Genomic DNA, 17609 nt, shown 5'->3' with positions numbered 1-17609 from the left:
TAAACACACATATGACATGTTTTAGAGAGGAAGTGATGCTCACCAAGGCAACTAAGACATGAGAAAAAGAAAGGTATCTTTAATCATAGATAAGGATGTAAATTCCTAATTCTAAAAACGTTTAAATTGCTTCAGTTATATGTATATAAATTAATAAACTATAATAATGCACATTGATGGCAATATTTTTTAGGGAAACGCCCATTTAGGTCATCTGTGCTGCAGCGACCAATAGGACGAAGGCACTGGATTTAAAAAGGAACCGCGGCCCAACTCATTCGTACCATAACAACTTTGTGAGCTGAAAACAAGAAGCAACGAGAGGAGTTTGGCACAACCGAGTGAGGTAACATTAATTTATCAATAATTCAAAGTTACTGTTGCTTGTTTAGCTAATACCAGCAAGGTAGAAACTCTCAAAGATGCGATGTGACTCGTGTTAGCTCGCTAGCTTGCTAACTAACTTATGTTTGGCAGCAAATGAAAGCTGTATTCTTAGTAACGCTACACTAAAAACAAGCTCCGGTTAACGGTAAGTTACAGCTGTTGCTTGTGTGTTTATGGTTGAAGTTGCCTTTTTTTTAAAAACGTAACGCTTATGTAATTATCATGAAACTCTGTTAAGAAGGTGTTGTGATACCGGTAAGCCTGTACCACCGGTTTGTGCCGCTTTTTTAAGCATAAAATGAAGTTACACAGGTAGCCACGAGCTCCCTGCTGGCTATGCTAATGATACCTGAGGGACACACACTGTGAGTGTCTGGTGCTTTAATGCTGCCTGAAAGGTATGAAACGTTAAGCTAGGTGAAGCTAGTTACACTGTGGCTGAACGATTTAGGGAAAATATCAGATTGTATTTTCCCTATAGTTGAAATTAGCTGCTTAAGACATAAATCAGGAAGATTTAATTTTGTTCAAGTGCAATCTGTAATGTTTGACTGAAAATAAAGTATGGTAAAATATGCTTAACTCCAACTCCACTAACTAGATTTCAGCTCCATCACAGTCTTCTTTTACAGTTGACTAATGACATCTGAGCCAAGTCTATGCACTGATGAAGCCAAGGACATGCAGATGAAGATTTTTTTCCACCATGTGGACACTGATTGTGATTATTGCTGAACATTTTGGGGAAAAAAATCGAACTACATTTTTTTCCCTGAGATATGGAGATTCATTTGATCAGTACATCGTACAGTACATCTGTAGTTCAGTGTTTATTGTGTTATAGATTTAAAATATTATCACTTAAGACCCTGTCAAAAGCGTGACTCGTACAATGACGAAAATCATTGACATGGCAGTTTAAACCTTGGATCAGAAATGCTGCAAATGTGTGAGATGTGGCTATTAAATAATAAGACAGGCTTATCTCATTTGAATCACAGCATGCATGAATGGGCTAAATGGTTTGTTGATCAATGCACAAGCGTAAATAAGCCCTGAAAGGTTTAGTCTGCTTTAAGTAAAGTAAACTTAATTACAGCATTAGACCCAAGGTTTCCACCTCTTGTATCCTAAATTGCAGCCTTTGGTAACTGTATTGCTCAGGTTTATATTTGAAATTGAATAATTGTTCAGCCCTAAATCTCATGTTTTGTGTCCTTTTTAACTTGTTATAAAGACAAACTAGTTTATTTAACATTAATGAACTTGTGCTAGAGCGATGACATGCAACAAGATAAACATGTCCGTGTCGTCTCAGTCATCCAGTTCATGGTAATCCTAAGTGCTTTAGGAGAAGGCAACGGATACCTTTTCAACAAACTTGGACACTTGTTCTATAACTGTACAAGGTGTAAATGCTGTAAGTTTTTGTAGGTTCTGGTGACGCATGTCTTTCAGTTTGTCAATAGTAAAATGCAGGTCTGTTTGATTTGCATCTCAAGGTGAAGCAGAGGTGGTTCTTGTAGTCTGAGTGTTCCTCACATCCTTTCACACTCTTACACCATTTTTGAAAGCTAACAGATCTGTATCTTTACTTTTTATATTGGCTACAACAATAAAGTGCTGTAACACTGCCAGATTGGCCATTACTTGCAATGCACTTTGCTGTTACTTTAATGTTTAGTATGATATGCTGAGTAAACACAGACTGGCTACCAGCCATAGTGGCTTTTGGAACTTAGGCCTACATGTCAAATCACACTCCTGTCTGGTAGGCTTTTTTTTCTGTTCAGTTATCTTTGTGACATGTACGTCTGCGTTCCAATAACAAAATATATCAATTAGAGCTGACCAAATAATTTCGTATCAAATTTTAAACCGTGCAATTGACAAATTGCAAAGGCTGCAATTCAGAATATAGAAGAGACTATTAAACAATGAAACTAACACTGTAATTCAGTTTTATTTAATTTAACCTGCTTTAAACTGTCAATGGTAGTTGAAACTTTTTTTATGATAAGTGTAAACTACCTGGTTCAGGTATGTGCTACAGCTGACAAAAGCCTAGTGTGTTTTTTTGTTTGTTTGTTTTTAAACAGTCACACCTCCTACATTCTGCAGTGTGTCTAAACCAGGGTTTAAACTGTCCTATCAATGGTTTTAAAGAACTCCAACTGTTTTTTTGTGACAGTTGGGCTTTTACAACTCAAATGACAATATCTGACGCATCACAATTTGAAACATTACTCAAATTGTTCAACACTAATCTTAATATGCTAACTTTCAGTCAAACATTAAAGACTGTACGAAACAACAAATTATTAAAGTGATCTGTGTGATTTGTGTCATATCTTCAACAGCACAAAACCTAGAGTTTTGTTTATGATATGACACAGAAAAGCTAGAAGAATATTGCAGTTTGTTTTTTTGTTTTCTTCCCTTGACAAATATTTGCAAACATTACTTTGGTTTTACTGAAGTGTCCCATGAAGGTGTGGTCCATACAAGAGTCTGTGACAGAAAAAGCTAAAAAGAATACAGCCATTTATGCCTAACTCAATGCTTTTCTTGCTGTAATACATCAAAATATCTGCCACAGAACAGTCTCTTCCATGGTGACTTACTCTAATGTGTTTCCATAGCTAATATCAACTTGTGTTTTCAGATACAATGGCAAATATAATCTTTGCAGACCATGAAAATGCAGGTCTCCAAGCACCTACGTTGAAGATGCGACAGCGGCTGCAGTTTGCTCCAGGTATGAAAATGCCAGTTTCTTGCTCAGCTTTGTTTTCTACCACAAATATAAATCTGTGTGAAAGTGCATTATTACCTCTTGCTTTTTCTCTCACCAGAGAAACTCGTGAAACCTCCTATGACTGCCAAAACCTTACACACCCCTCTGCCATCTGGGCGTAAGGCTTTTGGGATTGTTACCAATAAAATTTCAACCTCTGCTCTCAACACACAAGAGAAGAAACTCCTAAAGCCACAGGTTGGAATGTAACGTAATAGAGCTACAATATACAAGTCATGTCAGGCTGTAATGCTGTACAACTGTACTAATGCAATATTTTGTTCCCTGTAGGAAGCTAGTGTCAAACATGCTCCCCAGGTCAAAGTGGAGGAGTATCCAGAGATTGAGAAGTTCTTCCCATATGACCCACTAGGTAAGGGATACTTTCAGTTGTAACAGTTCTCAGTTTAACTGATTCTTTTTGCTACCAAACAGGGTCACATGAAAAATGTAATGGTACTGTAAGGCAGATTAGAAAATTGGTCAATCTCATTTCAGGTGTGAGCTTTAAATGTAAAATACAGCTCCAACAGAAATCACATTGCTGAGGCCATTAACAGTTTGATCACTCAGAAACCCAGCGATTTTCATCTTTGCTTGCTGCACAGAAGAACCTGCACATGCTAGTTAGTTAGCCTTATTTGCCCTTGCTGTGGTTCTTCTCATTTTTTTGCCTTTGTATGTTGTTAAAATGAGTTTCATATCATTTTTCCAGAGTTTGAGAAGTACAGTATACCTGAAGACTTCATTCCACTCAGTGACCTCCCTCTGGCTGGACTGGCCCGTTTACCTAAAGCTCCACATCTGTATGACGACGTGGAAACGCTTGAGCCACTCCCAAACCTGTCACCTGTAAAGATGCCAAGACGTTCAGGTATCAAGCTTTAATCAGGACCCCATTCCCATTTGTTGATGAGGACAGAACTATATTTGAAGATTCAGATTATATTTTTAATACAATGACACATGGGGGTGGTGGATTTTCAACATTTGTCTACAATGACAAATGGCTTAAGAAATATTTAAAGGTACATTTAACTCGAAAGGACTCAGAAAAATAGTACTGTGATCCATATATCGGCATATTGCTGAACTGTAATGAAGTACATTTAAAAGTTTACCTCACCTAAAATGTATTTTGTAACTTATATTGAGTCTTATCTACCAACGACTTCAGTTTTGTGTGTGTGATTTCTGCTGCCACTGCTGTACAAAGATTTTTCTCTTAGAGAGCTGTTTTAGGGAGTTCTTAATTATTATTATTTTTATTTTAACATGACTGTATTGTGTTTTGTGTCTTTTTTGTTTTGTTTTTTTTTAAATGATGGAAGATTTATCATAAACAAAATTCCTGAGCATTTCCACCTTTAAAATTCTAATGTACTGATGATGGTCTCAAACACAGATTTGGACTTCCTTAGTTTCATAGGGGAAAAAAACCTAAGGAACCAATTTGTCACTGTATTACACAGATGAGATTTTAGAGGTCAAATGAACTACAGGAAAAGAACTTTAACATCAAAAGTGAAGCTGAAACAACATCCTGGTTACTGTGGATAATCCAGGCTTTTTAAACCACTAAAATTCTCTTTCGCGTCACCACCACTGTAAAGCTTGAGTTTACCTTTCAATAGTTAAACTGGACAAATAAACTCCAAGGATCACATGGTCTAATATTTGTAGTGAGTGAAATGTTATCTGATACAGATAATGGCTAAATTCCCAGGTTGAGGTTTTTGTTTGTTTTTTTTTTAAACCCACCTGCAGCCATCCATCACAAATGAGTCGTCTAGCCACTGTAATTGTTGCTTTTGAGTCTAAAGCTCAAGCTGGAATCCACCTGTATCATTAACTATAGGTATCACCGACAGACTGTATCATTAACTTCACTATCTCCTCTTTCCAGGTTATTCAGAGCTGGCTGAGTTTCTGCAAGAACTTGACAAGCTGACCACTGAGCTTCCACCAGAACCTCTTGTTTGGACTTAATTTGTATTTTTGTTTATACTGCTTTTTTATTGTAATAAAGTTGTTTTATTCCCTCCTGTTGTCTCTTATCTGTTCTGTACTGCTTTATAACTGGTGACAGGCTGTGAAAGCATGAAGGAAGCATACTCGGTATCACTTCCTGATTTTGAAGTCCATCACTGGTCACATGTGTGCAGGATCCTTGCCATTGGTTTTGCCTGAGATTAGAATGAACTTTGTCTCAGTTCCTCTTTGAAGGAAAGCAGGATCTGGCTCTCTTCTCGAATCTGCAGCTGAGTACTTGGGATAAATCTTTTAAATCATAATCGGTGCAACTACGTGTTCGTAACGTTTGACTTGGACTAAACGTTTACTGGTAGAAGTGAGGAGGCTGTGCGCTTTTGTGCGGGATACAAGCGCTTTAGAGAAAGAACAGGTGAGTCACATCGGCGTAGCGGTAGACTAAACTTTAATTGGCGGTTGTGGACTAGTGAATCCATTAAAGTGCTTGTAAAAATGAACCACTATTAGAACCTAATAGTCTTGGTGTCATGCTTGTTTTTTCCAGGTATGTGTAGACATTAAAAAATACACTTTGTCCTTATGGCACAGGGAATGGTCCACTACAGCGGAGGGAAATGGCTCCCAGTTTATAATTTGACAGACTATCTTCGGGGTGTTGTCTAAATAAAAGGAAGCAGCCTTGAACTCTGCGTACAGAGGAAGTCCAGCAGCATGTACGAGAGCCGATCGGATGCTGCTGGACATGAACCAGCTGTCAGCGATCCCGCCGCCTTCGGCAGCAGAGCGTCCAGACAGGCCAGCGTTGTGGAGCGGATCTCGAGATATGGCATGCAGGTCATGCCCAGTGCTTTCCAGCGTAGGACGAGACTGCAGAGGCAGCAAGAGGTCAGTGACAGCTGCGCTCCGGGAGGACTGCAGAAAGAGGCTCCGGAGAGGACCTCGGTCACTCCCGCTATGCGTAAAAAGTACCTGAAGGAGCTGCTTCTCAGTAACCCTTCACACAGCGGCTTCAGCAGCGTGCTGTCCACGCAGACCCCCAGCGTGTGCTCCGGGCAGGACACGGACTGGGCTTTGTCCCCGATGGAACACGCGTGGATGCTGTCAGCGGTGGAGGGCAGCTATGAAACCATAATGGAGTTCATCTCTGAGGACCCGCATCTGCTAACCAGGAGGGACTTCATCAGCGGGTACTCGGTGCTGCACTGGCTGGCCAAGAGGGGACAGGACGACACTCTGATCAAACTCCTGCGGTACGCGGAGGGAGCGGGCCTCCCTGCGAACGTGAACCTGCGGGGCAGCGGGGGTCTTACTCCGCTGCACGTCGCCAGCATGCACAGCCAGTACATGGTCATCAAGTTGCTGGTCGGAGCTTTCGGTGCCAACGTCGACGCAATGGACTACAATGGAAAGAGAGCCTGGCAGTATCTGAAGGGAGACGCCCCGCCGGAGATGAAGGAGCTGCTGGGGACGTGGGACGACGAGCACAGCAGCGGCGGTGCGCAAAATGTCAACAAGAATGGAAACAACAACTGCGCTGGCGCAATGAACTTCACCCCATGTGAGGAGGTCGACGGAGGAGAGAAGGAACAAGTGAACGACTTTGACCGGACTAAGAGAGGGAGGTTTGCGTCCATAAGAAAGCTGCTGCCCTCCTTTACATTTCTTGGAAACAGAACATGAGTGGGTATTACGCAAGCTTTACAATATCTGCATTATATCTGCATCCACTTCACTATTGTGTGGTTCTCAAACCTATGAAGGGTCACAAGTCACTGCAGAAGAGATATTGATGTGTACAAGTAGATCTGGCTGCAGTGAAAATATCTCACTTTTTCCAATCAAATTTCCAAATGCGTGTGTCTCCTGTTCTTGAGAAGCCTTTTTGTCTTGCCTTGTTCTACTAAAAAACAAGCACCAATTCCTTGTAATTTCCTGAAACAAGCTTGTTTCCACTGCATTTCAGGATCTAATTACAGACACATGCAGTAAGAAGATTAAAAGTGATGACTGAAGGGTGACAGACATTTTGTTCCACAAATTGTTACTCTTTTTTGTCAAAAGCCTCAAGCTTCTAAAAATACTTCTAAGTTGTACAATCTAAAAAGGGAAACCTGCTCATGGTCTCCACACAAATAGCACTTTAAGGGGTCTCAAAACAAAAAGTGTTTGGAGCAACTGTCCTACTTCTACAGTGATCCACGTATCAATACTGCTTTCAATGTGGTCTTAAGTCATCCAGTTAAATATCACTGACACTCAAGTCACTCCTCATGAAAAATGTCACTGAACCCAATAAAACACTGAAGTCTTTTTCTAGCATCTGCTGCTGACTCATTTCTGCTTGGATCAACTCAAATATTAGTAATTGCTTGCGTGGCAGCTTTTTTTTTCCTCCCCAGCTCGAGCACTTCAAGTAAACGTTTCAGTTTGTATTGCTGCTAGATCAAGCCTCTTCAATAGCTGTGCTGTCTTTGACCCAAGCAACAAAGCCAGACTTCAAATTCTTGGCAAACTAGAAATAAATACAATTTTCCATAAAACAGCAATTCACAAGTGTTTGCCGTGTGGTCATGGACTGAAACCCTTTTCAGTGCGAGCACTTCTGTCTGCAGAGCTGTGTCAGCACGGCTCCTCCTCATCTCATGTTTGCTTTACCTCAGAAAACACTCAGCCTGTAGATGGACCGTTTCGATAAAGTTTGAGTGGGGAGAAGAAGAACAAAAAAACAAAAAAAACAGATGCACAACTGCATTTCAAGTTTGATCACAGATCTTTTATTGTCAAACATGAGCATAACCAGAGTATCTGTACAAAACAAAAACTGCTCCAGATAACATGGCTCCCTCCCTGCGGTCAGGCCCTGCAGCTGGAGGTCCTGGCAGATGTTGGGATGGAGGGATGCTGGGATCCACAGACCCTCATGTTTACAGGCCGAGCTTGGTCCTCCTCCAGTGTCTCCTCTTGGAGTTGTACCTGAAAATGAAAGGCAAAAACAAACTTGTCAGAAGAAAGAACAGAAACTCATATGATTGCAAACTATAAACTGACAGGAGCAACCTAAAACAAAATATCTCCTGGGTACAAACAGACAACTCTGTCCTGGTATGGTATTGGCAAAAATATGTAGTTCTAGCTTGCTGTGAAACTATGCTAAGAAATAGCCATTTTGGTTCATAGCTGTAAATACAGATGTAACTGACACCATAACATCCTAACAGTGTTTCGTCTGGCTCACTGGTACACTTGACACGCTGGGCTATTGGCCCTGCTTCCACATAGCTGTCAAACATGTGAAGCAAAGTTTATAAATGTTGCATTAAGTTAAAGAAAATTTTAATTAGGCTGACTTCTGCTTAATTTTTTGAGTGAATAAACAAGGCCATGCAGTGTCTATAGGTGGCAGTAGAGACAGCATTACACATGGCTGCAATAAACGGAATGCAGTTCCAGTTGTTTGCCAACCACCAACAGAAACCTCCAAGAAACAACACTTTGGGCATCAGGGAAAAATGGATAGACATCTTTAGGAATCCTTTTTAATATGTTAAGTTATAATTATTTCTCATATCAACTGTTAGATATGTTTCATGCTGTGAAGCAGCAAAGACAATGAAGAAGTGGAAATGGCTAATCGATGATGACAGTTTCATACTCAATGCCGGTCTCCCTTTACCAATATGCACGATAACTAATCAAAAGCCACCTGTTTTTTTGGTTTTTTTTGCAAGTTTATAACTTTTTCTAATGCCATACTTAAAAGTGTGCTCATCCTGCTCTAACAATAGAAGATTTCAAAAAAGACTGGGATCAGTACATTCCTACATACATGAGTTGTGAAGATTAAACAGAACAGCTTGTTTTAAGTGGTCAAATACTGCTCCGGATCATGAGTAGGACTGCTTCAAATCAACGCTAGCAGTTCTGTAGCAGCTACTCTGTTGGTTGGTTGTGCAATAGCGGTGTTTACGCCTAGATCTAGTTGCAAGTACTGTATGCTGACAAATGTCATGGAGCGATTACAGAATCTACCTCTTGCTCATAAAGATGGGAAGATTAATTTTCTGGAATCTATTTATAATTTCCTTTGAGTTTGTAGTTACAGTCTTCATTTATTTTAACATGAACACTGACTTGGTAATAGTACAAAACCATCTGACACTACTACAAACAAGCCAGATGAGACAAGGAAACATTAAAATTAAGGGCAAGTTCAAGAGCTCAGCTGAAACTATGCAAATTCTGTAGATGCTGCTCAGATTTCACAAGACTGGCCACAACACATACTGAGTTTATTATGTTGTTCATTAAATATTTAATTAACTGAAGTCACCGCAAACACTGACGGTGATTTAAAAGGCTTTGGATCCTTCTAACTGTCCTTTGAATAAACAATTACAGCCACTATCAGTTTCTAAAAGCACTAAATTACTGCAGTAATTACCCCAGATTACTGTGATAACACAAACAGACCGATACCAAGGAAATCCTTCAGGAAAGCAATTTGGTGTACGGATTGGCCATTTGAGCGAGCTGTGTGTCCAGCTGCAGTGTTCAGCTACAGAGCTTCCTCATCACCAGCATGGTGAGCAGGAGAACGAGCTCCACAGCAGAAACATGCTCTCAGCAGGGTTAATGACAGCACTCTACTGGCAAAGGAGAGCTGCAATTGCAGACCTGCTTTACACGACATGGAGTTCCTGTTTCTTCCGTGCATTAGTCAGGTATTTCTGCACTTATGACAGCTCAACGATGAAGTACAGTTAAGGAGGGCAATTTTAAAACCATTAAAACAAACACTCAGCTCTTCTAAGATTTAGCCATCGTCTACACTTTAAAGGAACGTTCTTGAGTGCACTTGAAACTTTTACTGCTGAAGTTATGTGGCATTTCACTCTATTCACTTCAGTTTCTATTATAAACTCAGGTGTCGTGTATTGCTAATTGGTTGCCCTAGCTAAAATAATGCCTCCCAGTGCCCTATAATAAATGTACGCTAATGAAAGTTAGAATGTAAATGTTTAAATTGAAGGTTTTTTGGAAGCTAAAGTTTGTGGTCATGTTGGAATGTATTGCATTATACTAAAGCAAAACATTAGAAATATGTCAGTTTAATGCAATATAATCTAAATGCACCACACACTACATCATTTAAATGAAACACTTTCTAAAACAGTCTCAACACAAACAGGCTAACATTCACAGAGGCAAATTCATTGCAGATTGTTAATACTAGACTGCATTAGTGTACATCGCTAACTGAAAACTGCATGTACACAGGTAAATCTAGGAATAAATGAAACTTAAAACAACTTCATTATAAAGAGGGCTGCAAGATTTTACAACATACTAACATCGTTATGTGTTTCATGCTATATAGAAAACATTGTCAAATGACTTGAGGAACTCAATTTGTGTCGGCTTTGTGGTGCTGATTTTGATGGTGAAATACATTATTCGTTTTGCTTTGAGTAGTAGTAAAAAATACTGTAATCAGAGTACCTGTTTTTGGTCAGTATCATCCTTTTTGGGGGGGAAATATTTCCATAAAACTCATGTTGCAAGTTATTTTGCAACCAAATGTTAATTTTGAGCACTTCTCTTCCTTTCTCATTATATGCAGACCATGCATGTCAACAAATGTGGAAATCTAGATATTTCAGACAGCCTTCTCTTGTACATTGGTTAATTGAGTTCTCTGAGTTTCAAGTAGAAAAAAACGTAGCACAATGTATGAGTGAACTTACAATTATTTCACACATTTCAATGCTAATGCTTAATATATTGTGCAGCCCTACTTTTAAAAATCAAATGTTATCTAGAGCTAAACATTACTCGGAGTGTAACTACTGCTGAAAAAGACTATTCTGCATAGGAGAATTAAACTGATTAAAACAAATGAGCAGATCAATAATGCTGTCTGTTTCAGAGGCGACATTACTTTCTGAATGCATCTGAACAGCTAAAAGTAACAGTTATAGTTTAGAGTTTGAGAATTGTTTCAGCTTGCTATAATGACGATACACATGAATACATTTCAGATCAGACTGTGTCCTTCAGAAACAGGGGAGCATTGTCTGATATGATGCACTGAGCAGCAGAACCTCACCTGATCTTGTTGCCAGTCTTCATTCTGATCCACTGAGGAATCGGCCTGTTCTGTTTCTGCTTCTTGGCGAGGAAGCGCTTGATCCTGAAAGTCTTGTGGGACGACTGGAAACAGTAAAGAGCAACGTCAGCACCATGTCAACACTAATTCTGTCCAAAGATATATGTGCGCGTCTTCACACCAACATATTTATCCCGCTCACAACGCTAAAGTGAGCGAGCTCGCGGCTAACATCTACGCAGGAAGCTTTGGGCTAACATGCGTAGCTCCACAGAAAGAGTACCGGCTAGCATCGCTGAGGAGCTTTAATATCCTCACATTTCATTCTTTCAGGCCAACTACAGATTATTAATGCACCACTGATATGTTTATTCATCACGTAACGTAATTAAGTAAGTTTATGATGCCTGATGGCATGGATGTTATAAGATTTAGTATTTACCATTTTGTCCACAGTCCTTTCCCCACTATGGCGGTGGTCGAAGAGAGAGAAGGAAGTGACGTCGAGCGTTTTAACCAATCAGCGTCCAGGAAACAAGTTCCATGTTCAGCAAACAGCGACACCAAGCAGACGGTTGTTAGACAAGACATAGAGGCGGGCAGTGCAATAGTCTGTTAGATTTGTATTTCATTGTGTGTGGTTTTTTTTTGTTTGTTTTTAAGAAAGAAGGCGCATCATTGAAAAAATGTTGTCTCTCTTTTTTTTTTTTTCAAGTTGTTGTCCACTTAAGTCCATCCATTACTGCAGTGTCCTTGTTTTTCACCCCAGAAGTTTGACATTTGTGTCATAGAAATAGAATCAGGGTTTAGAACTACCATGATGCCGTTCTATGGTAAAAGTATGTATGTACCCAGAAATTGATGCTGTACCTCAGTGGTGCAGATTTCTGACAAATTTGAAATTAATCATATTACACACACCAGGGATATAAGGAGTGGACATGGTTTCTGAGGCCCTCATGGTCTGAAGGTTCTGGGCAGTTGCCAGCTTTGTCTGGTTTGTAATCCAACCTGATAGTTTTACATGTTAACATCTGAATCTTGTTGCATTCTCACACACAGTTAAATCTCGTTCTACATGAGTTTTACATTTGGGAGAATTTGGTGAAATTCCTCTTTTAAACTGTGGTTCTATGATAAAATATATGTTGTTAAGGATATCATGAGTTTTTTTTTTTAATGAATTTATTACTACTTTAAATTCAGGAAGGCAAAAGCAGAATCTTTTCTCACAGTGTTATAGCACATTTCAAAAATGTACACAAAGAAATTCTTTCTGTCCAAAGTCAAATAAATATTTCAGAATTAAAATATTATCACTATAAAATTTAGATATGAGGTGACTTATATTCAAAAAAATCTTTGATTTAAAATCAACTTTTCCAAAGAGATTGGACTCAAATCAAATCAGGTTTATTGTCATTTTGCTGTACATACACAGTAGTACAGGTGAGATGAGAGAGCGTTTCTTCAGGATCATTCAACCAGCAAGTTTTGCAGAATGCACATCTGGGATAGGCAAGGCACTAAACGCTCACTCTCGCTGTCTCCTGAAGGGGCCGCAGCGACCATGCACACCACCAGACTCTATTATTGCATTAAATAAACTGAAGGAGACACAGCACAGACATCTTTGCTGGAGCAAAGAATAGTTATAATACGTCCATTGTCTAATCTGTACAAATACTTAAGTTAATGAGCAATTACAGGTAGCAATAAATAAGTGTCTATAATGGAGTAAGTACAGTCTGCACAACTGGAATTCTCTGCATATTTTGTGCTGTAAAGCTTTCATTGCGATGCTTTAATTCATTTCACGTGCACAGAGGATCAAGTCTATTGCTCAAAATGCCCCGCCTTTAAAAGACTACAAGTATAATAAAAGTTTTCTTGAATTTTAAGACTCAATATTTCACCAAAGAGACAAAAAGACAAACAGTTTAGCAAACATCCTTTTATTTCCAATCAAAAGTGGCTTCTGTATGTTAGCATTACCAGCAGTGATATGTTTACATGCTGCATTCAGTTTAGTGCATCACAGATTAATATTTAAGGAGAGTTTCATACTAGAAAAAGAGGGTGAAGGCCACAGGTTAATCACTCTGATTATTCAACTTTTGCATCTCGAGTCTGCATGCAGGCATGGCGGTCACATGGCAGTCTAGTCAGAAATGGCTGTTTCTCCTCCGTTAGTGTATGGATCAATGAAAAACACACACAATCCCAGCTCGGGTAAATACAGATTATGGTAAGGTATTTTAGAACAACAAATGATGAAAAGCTTCTGTACATACATATGGACTCTCAAGCACTGCTGACAGAGTAGAATGAAATTTCCATGTGTGCACTTCAAACTGAGAATGGCAATGCTACAACAGAAATCTCATTTAAGACAGCATAGAAACAAAAATGAAGAACTTGGCAATGTAGATACACTGAGTGATTAGGAGGCTGAACACCTGTTAAGGTATTTCACACCTCCAGAGTGCGATGTTGATGATCAAACTGAAAGTTCACACTTCACATCAGAGAAACAAGACTGAAGTAAGGTCACTTTGAGTTCACGTGGTCCAAGAAAGCTTTGGCTTCACCTAATGTGCCCTACAACCAAACTCTTTCCAAAGGTTACTGGTACCTCTCCTAACAAATAAAACTAAAGAGGGTCACGTTCAGGCACTAAGAGGCTTCACAAACACACCTCTGCCTCTGAGACTGGGAGAGCTGGATGCAGCCCTGCTTGACCTGCAGTGCATGTGGCCCTGAGACGCCACGCTGCTGCTCTGAGCCTCACAGGCCTGTCTCCCCTCTCCTCGCCAAACTGTAAATGCCGTAAGTGGAAAATCTGCTCAGTCGACTTCTTTCTCAGCCACTTTCTTAGTCTCTGTGTCTGGCTTCCTGTCGGCAGAGTTGGATTCAGCTCCTCCCCCTGTAACTCGATTGCGGCTCCGGGCTCCCGGCTGGTACAGCTGAATGGCAGGCCGGTCCTGATGCAAAGAAACAGCCCCGCTCAGAGACACTTAAATGTTATTGCAAGATATGAGCTGATGACCTAAGAGCAAAGAGCCTTTACCTTATTTCGTAGTCGCTCTCTCTTACCGCCGTCATCCCTCTTGTTGTCTTTGGGAGGCTTCTCCGGCCGCTCAGAGTGTGACGAGTCTGCCATGTTTTCGCCCTTCTTCTTCTCCGAGGCTTTTTCTTTTTCAGCCTCGTCCTCTCGCTTTCTATACGAGTTCTCTCCATCCTGTCGCTCTCTCCTCCTCCGACGGTCCTCGTCCTGACGCCGGATGCGCTCCTTCTCTCTCTGCCGCCGCTCCTTCTCCCGCTCTCTGTCCCGATCGGGGTCACGCTCCCTGAACTCCTTCCGCCCGTCTTCGTCGCCTCTGTGTGTAAAACACAAACCCCGTTTGAGCATTCTGTTCAAAGCGAGCAATGTGTCTACAAAGAAATAAGTGAAGCAACTGACTTCCTCCCTCGATCCTCTTTGTTTTCAATGTTGTGACGCCTCTTGTGATCAGCACTCCCCATGGATCTGTCCTCTTTATTTGGCTTCTCTGCTTTCTTGGGCTTTTCCTTGGGCTTTTCAGAATCAGCATCGTCACCTCTGTCTGGCTTCTTCAGGAGCTACACCGTTAAAAATAAAGACAAAAGTAATATATAATGACACAGTGGAAATTACACACAGTTTCAAAATGCTTTATTCTATATAAAGCACTCACCTTAATTTTTGGCTCTTCCTTAACATGGTCTTTGTCTTTCTCCAGCGGCTTCTCAAGTCTTTTCATCTTCTCAGCCTCTTTGCGTTTCCTCCTGTCCTCCTCCCTCCACTTACGACGCTCCTCATCGCGTAGACGCTTGCGCTCAAGTTCCCTCCTTCTTCTTTCCTCCTTCTTTTCCTCCCTGATCCTCTGAACAACATTGAAACAGAATGTGTGAGGACAGCCTACACCAGGAAACTTAACAGACACATTTAGAATGCCACCATGTTTTGCCACAGAACTTATTCACCTGTTTATTCTTCAGGAAGTCCAGGAGAGGAGTTGTCTTTTTGGCTTAAAGGAAGCAAAAAGTAAACAATTATGCCTTCTGTAGTGTGTCTGCTTGAAAATATACACAGCAATGTTTAAGATGCACCTTTTGTTTTAGGGGCCTGGTAACGTACCAACAAGTTCTTTTGATTTTGCCTCAATCTCCTCCAACAGGGTCTCTGGTGTGGATGTGAACTTCTCTTCATCTCCATTGTAAAATTCAAGGAACTTCTTGTAATCAGGGTCTGAAAGAAGTACACAAGATACAAATAAAGACATGCTGCTTTTACTAATAAGATTGCTTCTCTGAGTCTTAATATGGTGCCGAGTACTTTAAAACTATACTGAAGTAAAGAGTGTAAAGACCATAGATATGTATAAGAAAGGCCTTTATTATATATATCTATGGTAAAGACCTCCTTCCTTTAATATTAACTCAAAAAACAACAAAGAAAATAGCAAATAGATTCATGAAGATGGTCAATTTTGGTAGTAAGTTGCAAGCTAGGAATGATAATAAAGTACCACTAAACTGAACCACCATTTGTCAACATCCCTTACTTTTGCAATAAATATATTTACCTTCAGTAATTGTTCCACATTTTGCATCCTTTTTCTTACTTCTTTTCTTGGCAGTCTTTTGAAAGGGTGCAAACTCCACAATGGCAGGATACTCCTGACCTGTTTAAAAACAACATGTGGACAAAGTCAAAACTTCTTAACCTTTCTATGAAAATCCATAAATGTGTCTGTCTATTTTATTTTATGCTCTTTATACCTCTACTGTCAATGAACACATATCCATCAAATCGATCTCTGAAGAGCACTATGTCCTCTTGATTTCTGAAATTGATGTAAGCCCTTGCGAAGAGGTGAGGGTAAAGGCTGAAAGGACAAAACACCAGGGTCAGATCAAACGGTTGGAGGTGATAATAGTTTCGTGTTAAAATGTCAGTACAGGTCAATTCACCTGGTGTCATTGGAGAAAAACTCCAGGTAGTCCACCTCTGGGAGAGGCTGCAGCTGCTCCTCCAGCTCCTCCTTGGTCAGACTTGGCGGTAATCGTCTGATCACAATCTGGGGAATGATTAGTAACGGATTAAATTATTACCAACTAAACTGTGAAGAAAAGACAACTGTCAGCTAATGTTATTTTAAAGTTGGGGTGGCGTCAAATTCAAGTTGCTATATAATTTACAAACTGAACTGCGCATGTTAGAAACGAGAAGACACAAGTATTATCAACTAGTTTTATTTAAATAAACTCTTAATATCCTTAATTGGCGGTTTATTGCAACATTAGCTAACGTAGCTAGCAAGTTTTACCTTTGTCATGGCCTCCTTCTTTTCTTTGGCTCGCTCTATCTTTTCTCCATCGTCACACTTTATCTCCACCCTTTTCTCCTTTGGTCGTGTGTTTTCTTTGTCTTCTTTCATAATTGAAAAGCTACGTTGTGTCGCGGTTGAATAATCATCTCATGCGACAGACTTGTTTACTTTTTTTAGCGAGTTAGCAGGCTAACGAACTAACCGTAACTTCCTCTGTCGCGGTTGGAACCGCAGTTCCGCGTCACGGCCACAAGGGGGCACTGTGAGAAAGAAAAACGAGTCAAACTGGTCAGTTTGATTTTATTTGTGGTATTTTATTTTATTTGTATTTTTTTACGTGTGTCTTAACACGAATAATTTTCGTTCGTTATTTTGTGCAATTACTAAAGAATAACGTTAAAACGAGCTACATAAACCTGCGGACCTGCATCAACGTTTTCAACCGCCCTTCAAAATAGAAGCTCGAAAGCTCAAGTGTTGAAATACCGTTTTTACTAAACTTGAAGGAGCTCATTTCATAAGTGTGTAAAAGTCATTTGTCAGTTGAATTCACAACAACAGCGGGGGGATAGCACCAACAGTAAATATCACAGCAAACACGTAGGGACATCAGTAAAAAAAAAAAAAAAAAAAAAGATAGAAAGAAAGAAAATTCTTAGAACATAAAAAACATATTTATGAAATGATATAGTACAGATCCCTTCATGTGTAAAAATACTTGTGTTATAGAAATGTTTCCATTTGTAAAAAAAAAACAACAAAACAATATCGAACATTGTGTATTTGAATTTAACATTTAAAAAAAAAATAAAATAAAAAAAGAGGCCAAGAGTGCCCATGTAAGAAAACTATGCGTGGACAAATTAAGCTTATTCTAAGCCACTGTTCATTTAATTGCACTTAATAGTTTCATTTAAGCATTTTTTCTTATATATATTAGATAGATAGATAGATAGACAGATAGATAGATAGA

The 17609-nt window shown here is 39.7% G+C and overlaps 4 protein-coding genes across 5 annotated transcripts; 2 read left to right on the top strand and 2 right to left on the bottom strand.

Moving 5' to 3' along the window:
- The first annotated feature begins 259 nt into the window (after positions 1–259).
- pttg1 (PTTG1 regulator of sister chromatid separation, securin) lies at positions 260–5229 on the top strand. Of its 2 annotated transcripts, none has more exons than XM_008276008.1 (6): positions 260–346; positions 3053–3145; positions 3243–3382; positions 3476–3557; positions 3900–4058; positions 5091–5229. In XM_008276008.1, the coding sequence occupies exons 2-6, from the start codon at positions 3058–3060 to the stop codon at positions 5171–5173; spliced, it is 552 nt and encodes a 183-aa protein (XP_008274230.1). In that variant the 5' UTR covers positions 260–346; positions 3053–3057; the 3' UTR covers positions 5174–5229. The 2 variants fall into 2 exon arrangements, with proteins under 2 accessions (XP_008274230.1, XP_008274238.1); XM_008276016.1 differs by lacking the exon at positions 260–346 and adding an exon at positions 357–532.
- Positions 5230–5445: 216 nt separating this feature from the next.
- On the top strand, positions 5446–7495 carry sowahd (sosondowah ankyrin repeat domain family d). Its single transcript, XM_008275994.1, has 2 exons — positions 5446–5588; positions 5721–7495. The coding sequence occupies exon 2, from the start codon at positions 5888–5890 to the stop codon at positions 6854–6856; it is 969 nt and encodes a 322-aa protein (XP_008274216.1). The 5' UTR covers positions 5446–5588; positions 5721–5887; the 3' UTR covers positions 6857–7495.
- A 432-nt stretch (positions 7496–7927) lies between these two features.
- rpl39 (ribosomal protein L39) lies at positions 7928–11823 on the bottom strand. Its single transcript, XM_008275982.1, has 3 exons — positions 11725–11823; positions 11283–11386; positions 7928–8149 (listed from the first exon to the last, which is right to left on the bottom strand). Exons 1-3 carry the CDS (start codon positions 11725–11727, stop codon positions 8101–8103), a joined length of 156 nt encoding a protein of 51 aa, XP_008274204.1. The 5' UTR covers positions 11728–11823; the 3' UTR covers positions 7928–8100.
- A 1398-nt stretch (positions 11824–13221) lies between these two features.
- Positions 13222–16887, bottom strand: upf3b (UPF3B regulator of nonsense mediated mRNA decay). The gene is made up of 10 exons (XM_008275971.1): positions 16634–16887; positions 16278–16384; positions 16086–16192; positions 15890–15988; positions 15442–15552; positions 15288–15331; positions 14999–15187; positions 14746–14903; positions 14353–14662; positions 13222–14266 (listed from the first exon to the last, which is right to left on the bottom strand). Exons 1-10 carry the CDS (start codon positions 16742–16744, stop codon positions 14129–14131), a joined length of 1374 nt encoding a protein of 457 aa, XP_008274193.1. The 5' UTR covers positions 16745–16887; the 3' UTR covers positions 13222–14128.
- Between the last annotated feature and the right edge of the window lie 722 nt (positions 16888–17609).

This window comes from Stegastes partitus, unplaced genomic scaffold (assembly GCF_000690725.1).
Source record: "Stegastes partitus isolate 25-593 unplaced genomic scaffold, Stegastes_partitus-1.0.2 Scaffold2, whole genome shotgun sequence".
In the NCBI taxonomy this organism is placed as follows: domain Eukaryota; kingdom Metazoa; phylum Chordata; class Actinopteri; family Pomacentridae; genus Stegastes; species Stegastes partitus.
Note: the sequence above shows the minus strand (reverse complement) of the source record. Positions and strands in the feature narration are given on the sequence as shown.

Coding starts and splice junctions, on each gene's coding strand:
- upf3b (XM_008275971.1), bottom strand. CDS start 16,744: ATGAAAGAAGACAAAGAAAACACACGACCAAAGGAGAAAAGGGTGGAG. Junction 16,385..16,633: donor AGAAGGAGGCCATGACAAAG/GTAAAACTTGCT, acceptor ATCATTCCCCAG/ATTGTGATCAGACGATTACC. Junction 14,267..14,352: donor GAGAGCGACTACGAAATAAG/GTAAAGGCTCTT, acceptor TCTTTGCATCAG/GACCGGCCTGCCATTCAGCT.
- sowahd (XM_008275994.1), top strand. CDS start 5,888: ATGTACGAGAGCCGATCGGATGCTGCTGGACATGAACCAGCTGTCAGC.
- pttg1 (XM_008276008.1), top strand. CDS start 3,058: ATGGCAAATATAATCTTTGCAGACCATGAAAATGCAGGTCTCCAAGCA. Junction 3,146..3,242: donor GCGGCTGCAGTTTGCTCCAG/GTATGAAAATGC, acceptor TTCTCTCACCAG/AGAAACTCGTGAAACCTCCT. Junction 4,059..5,090: donor AAAGATGCCAAGACGTTCAG/GTATCAAGCTTT, acceptor TCCTCTTTCCAG/GTTATTCAGAGCTGGCTGAG.
- rpl39 (XM_008275982.1), bottom strand. Junction 8,150..11,282: donor AAGACTGGCAACAAGATCAG/GTGAGGTTCTGC, acceptor TTTCATTTTCAG/GTACAACTCCAAGAGGAGAC.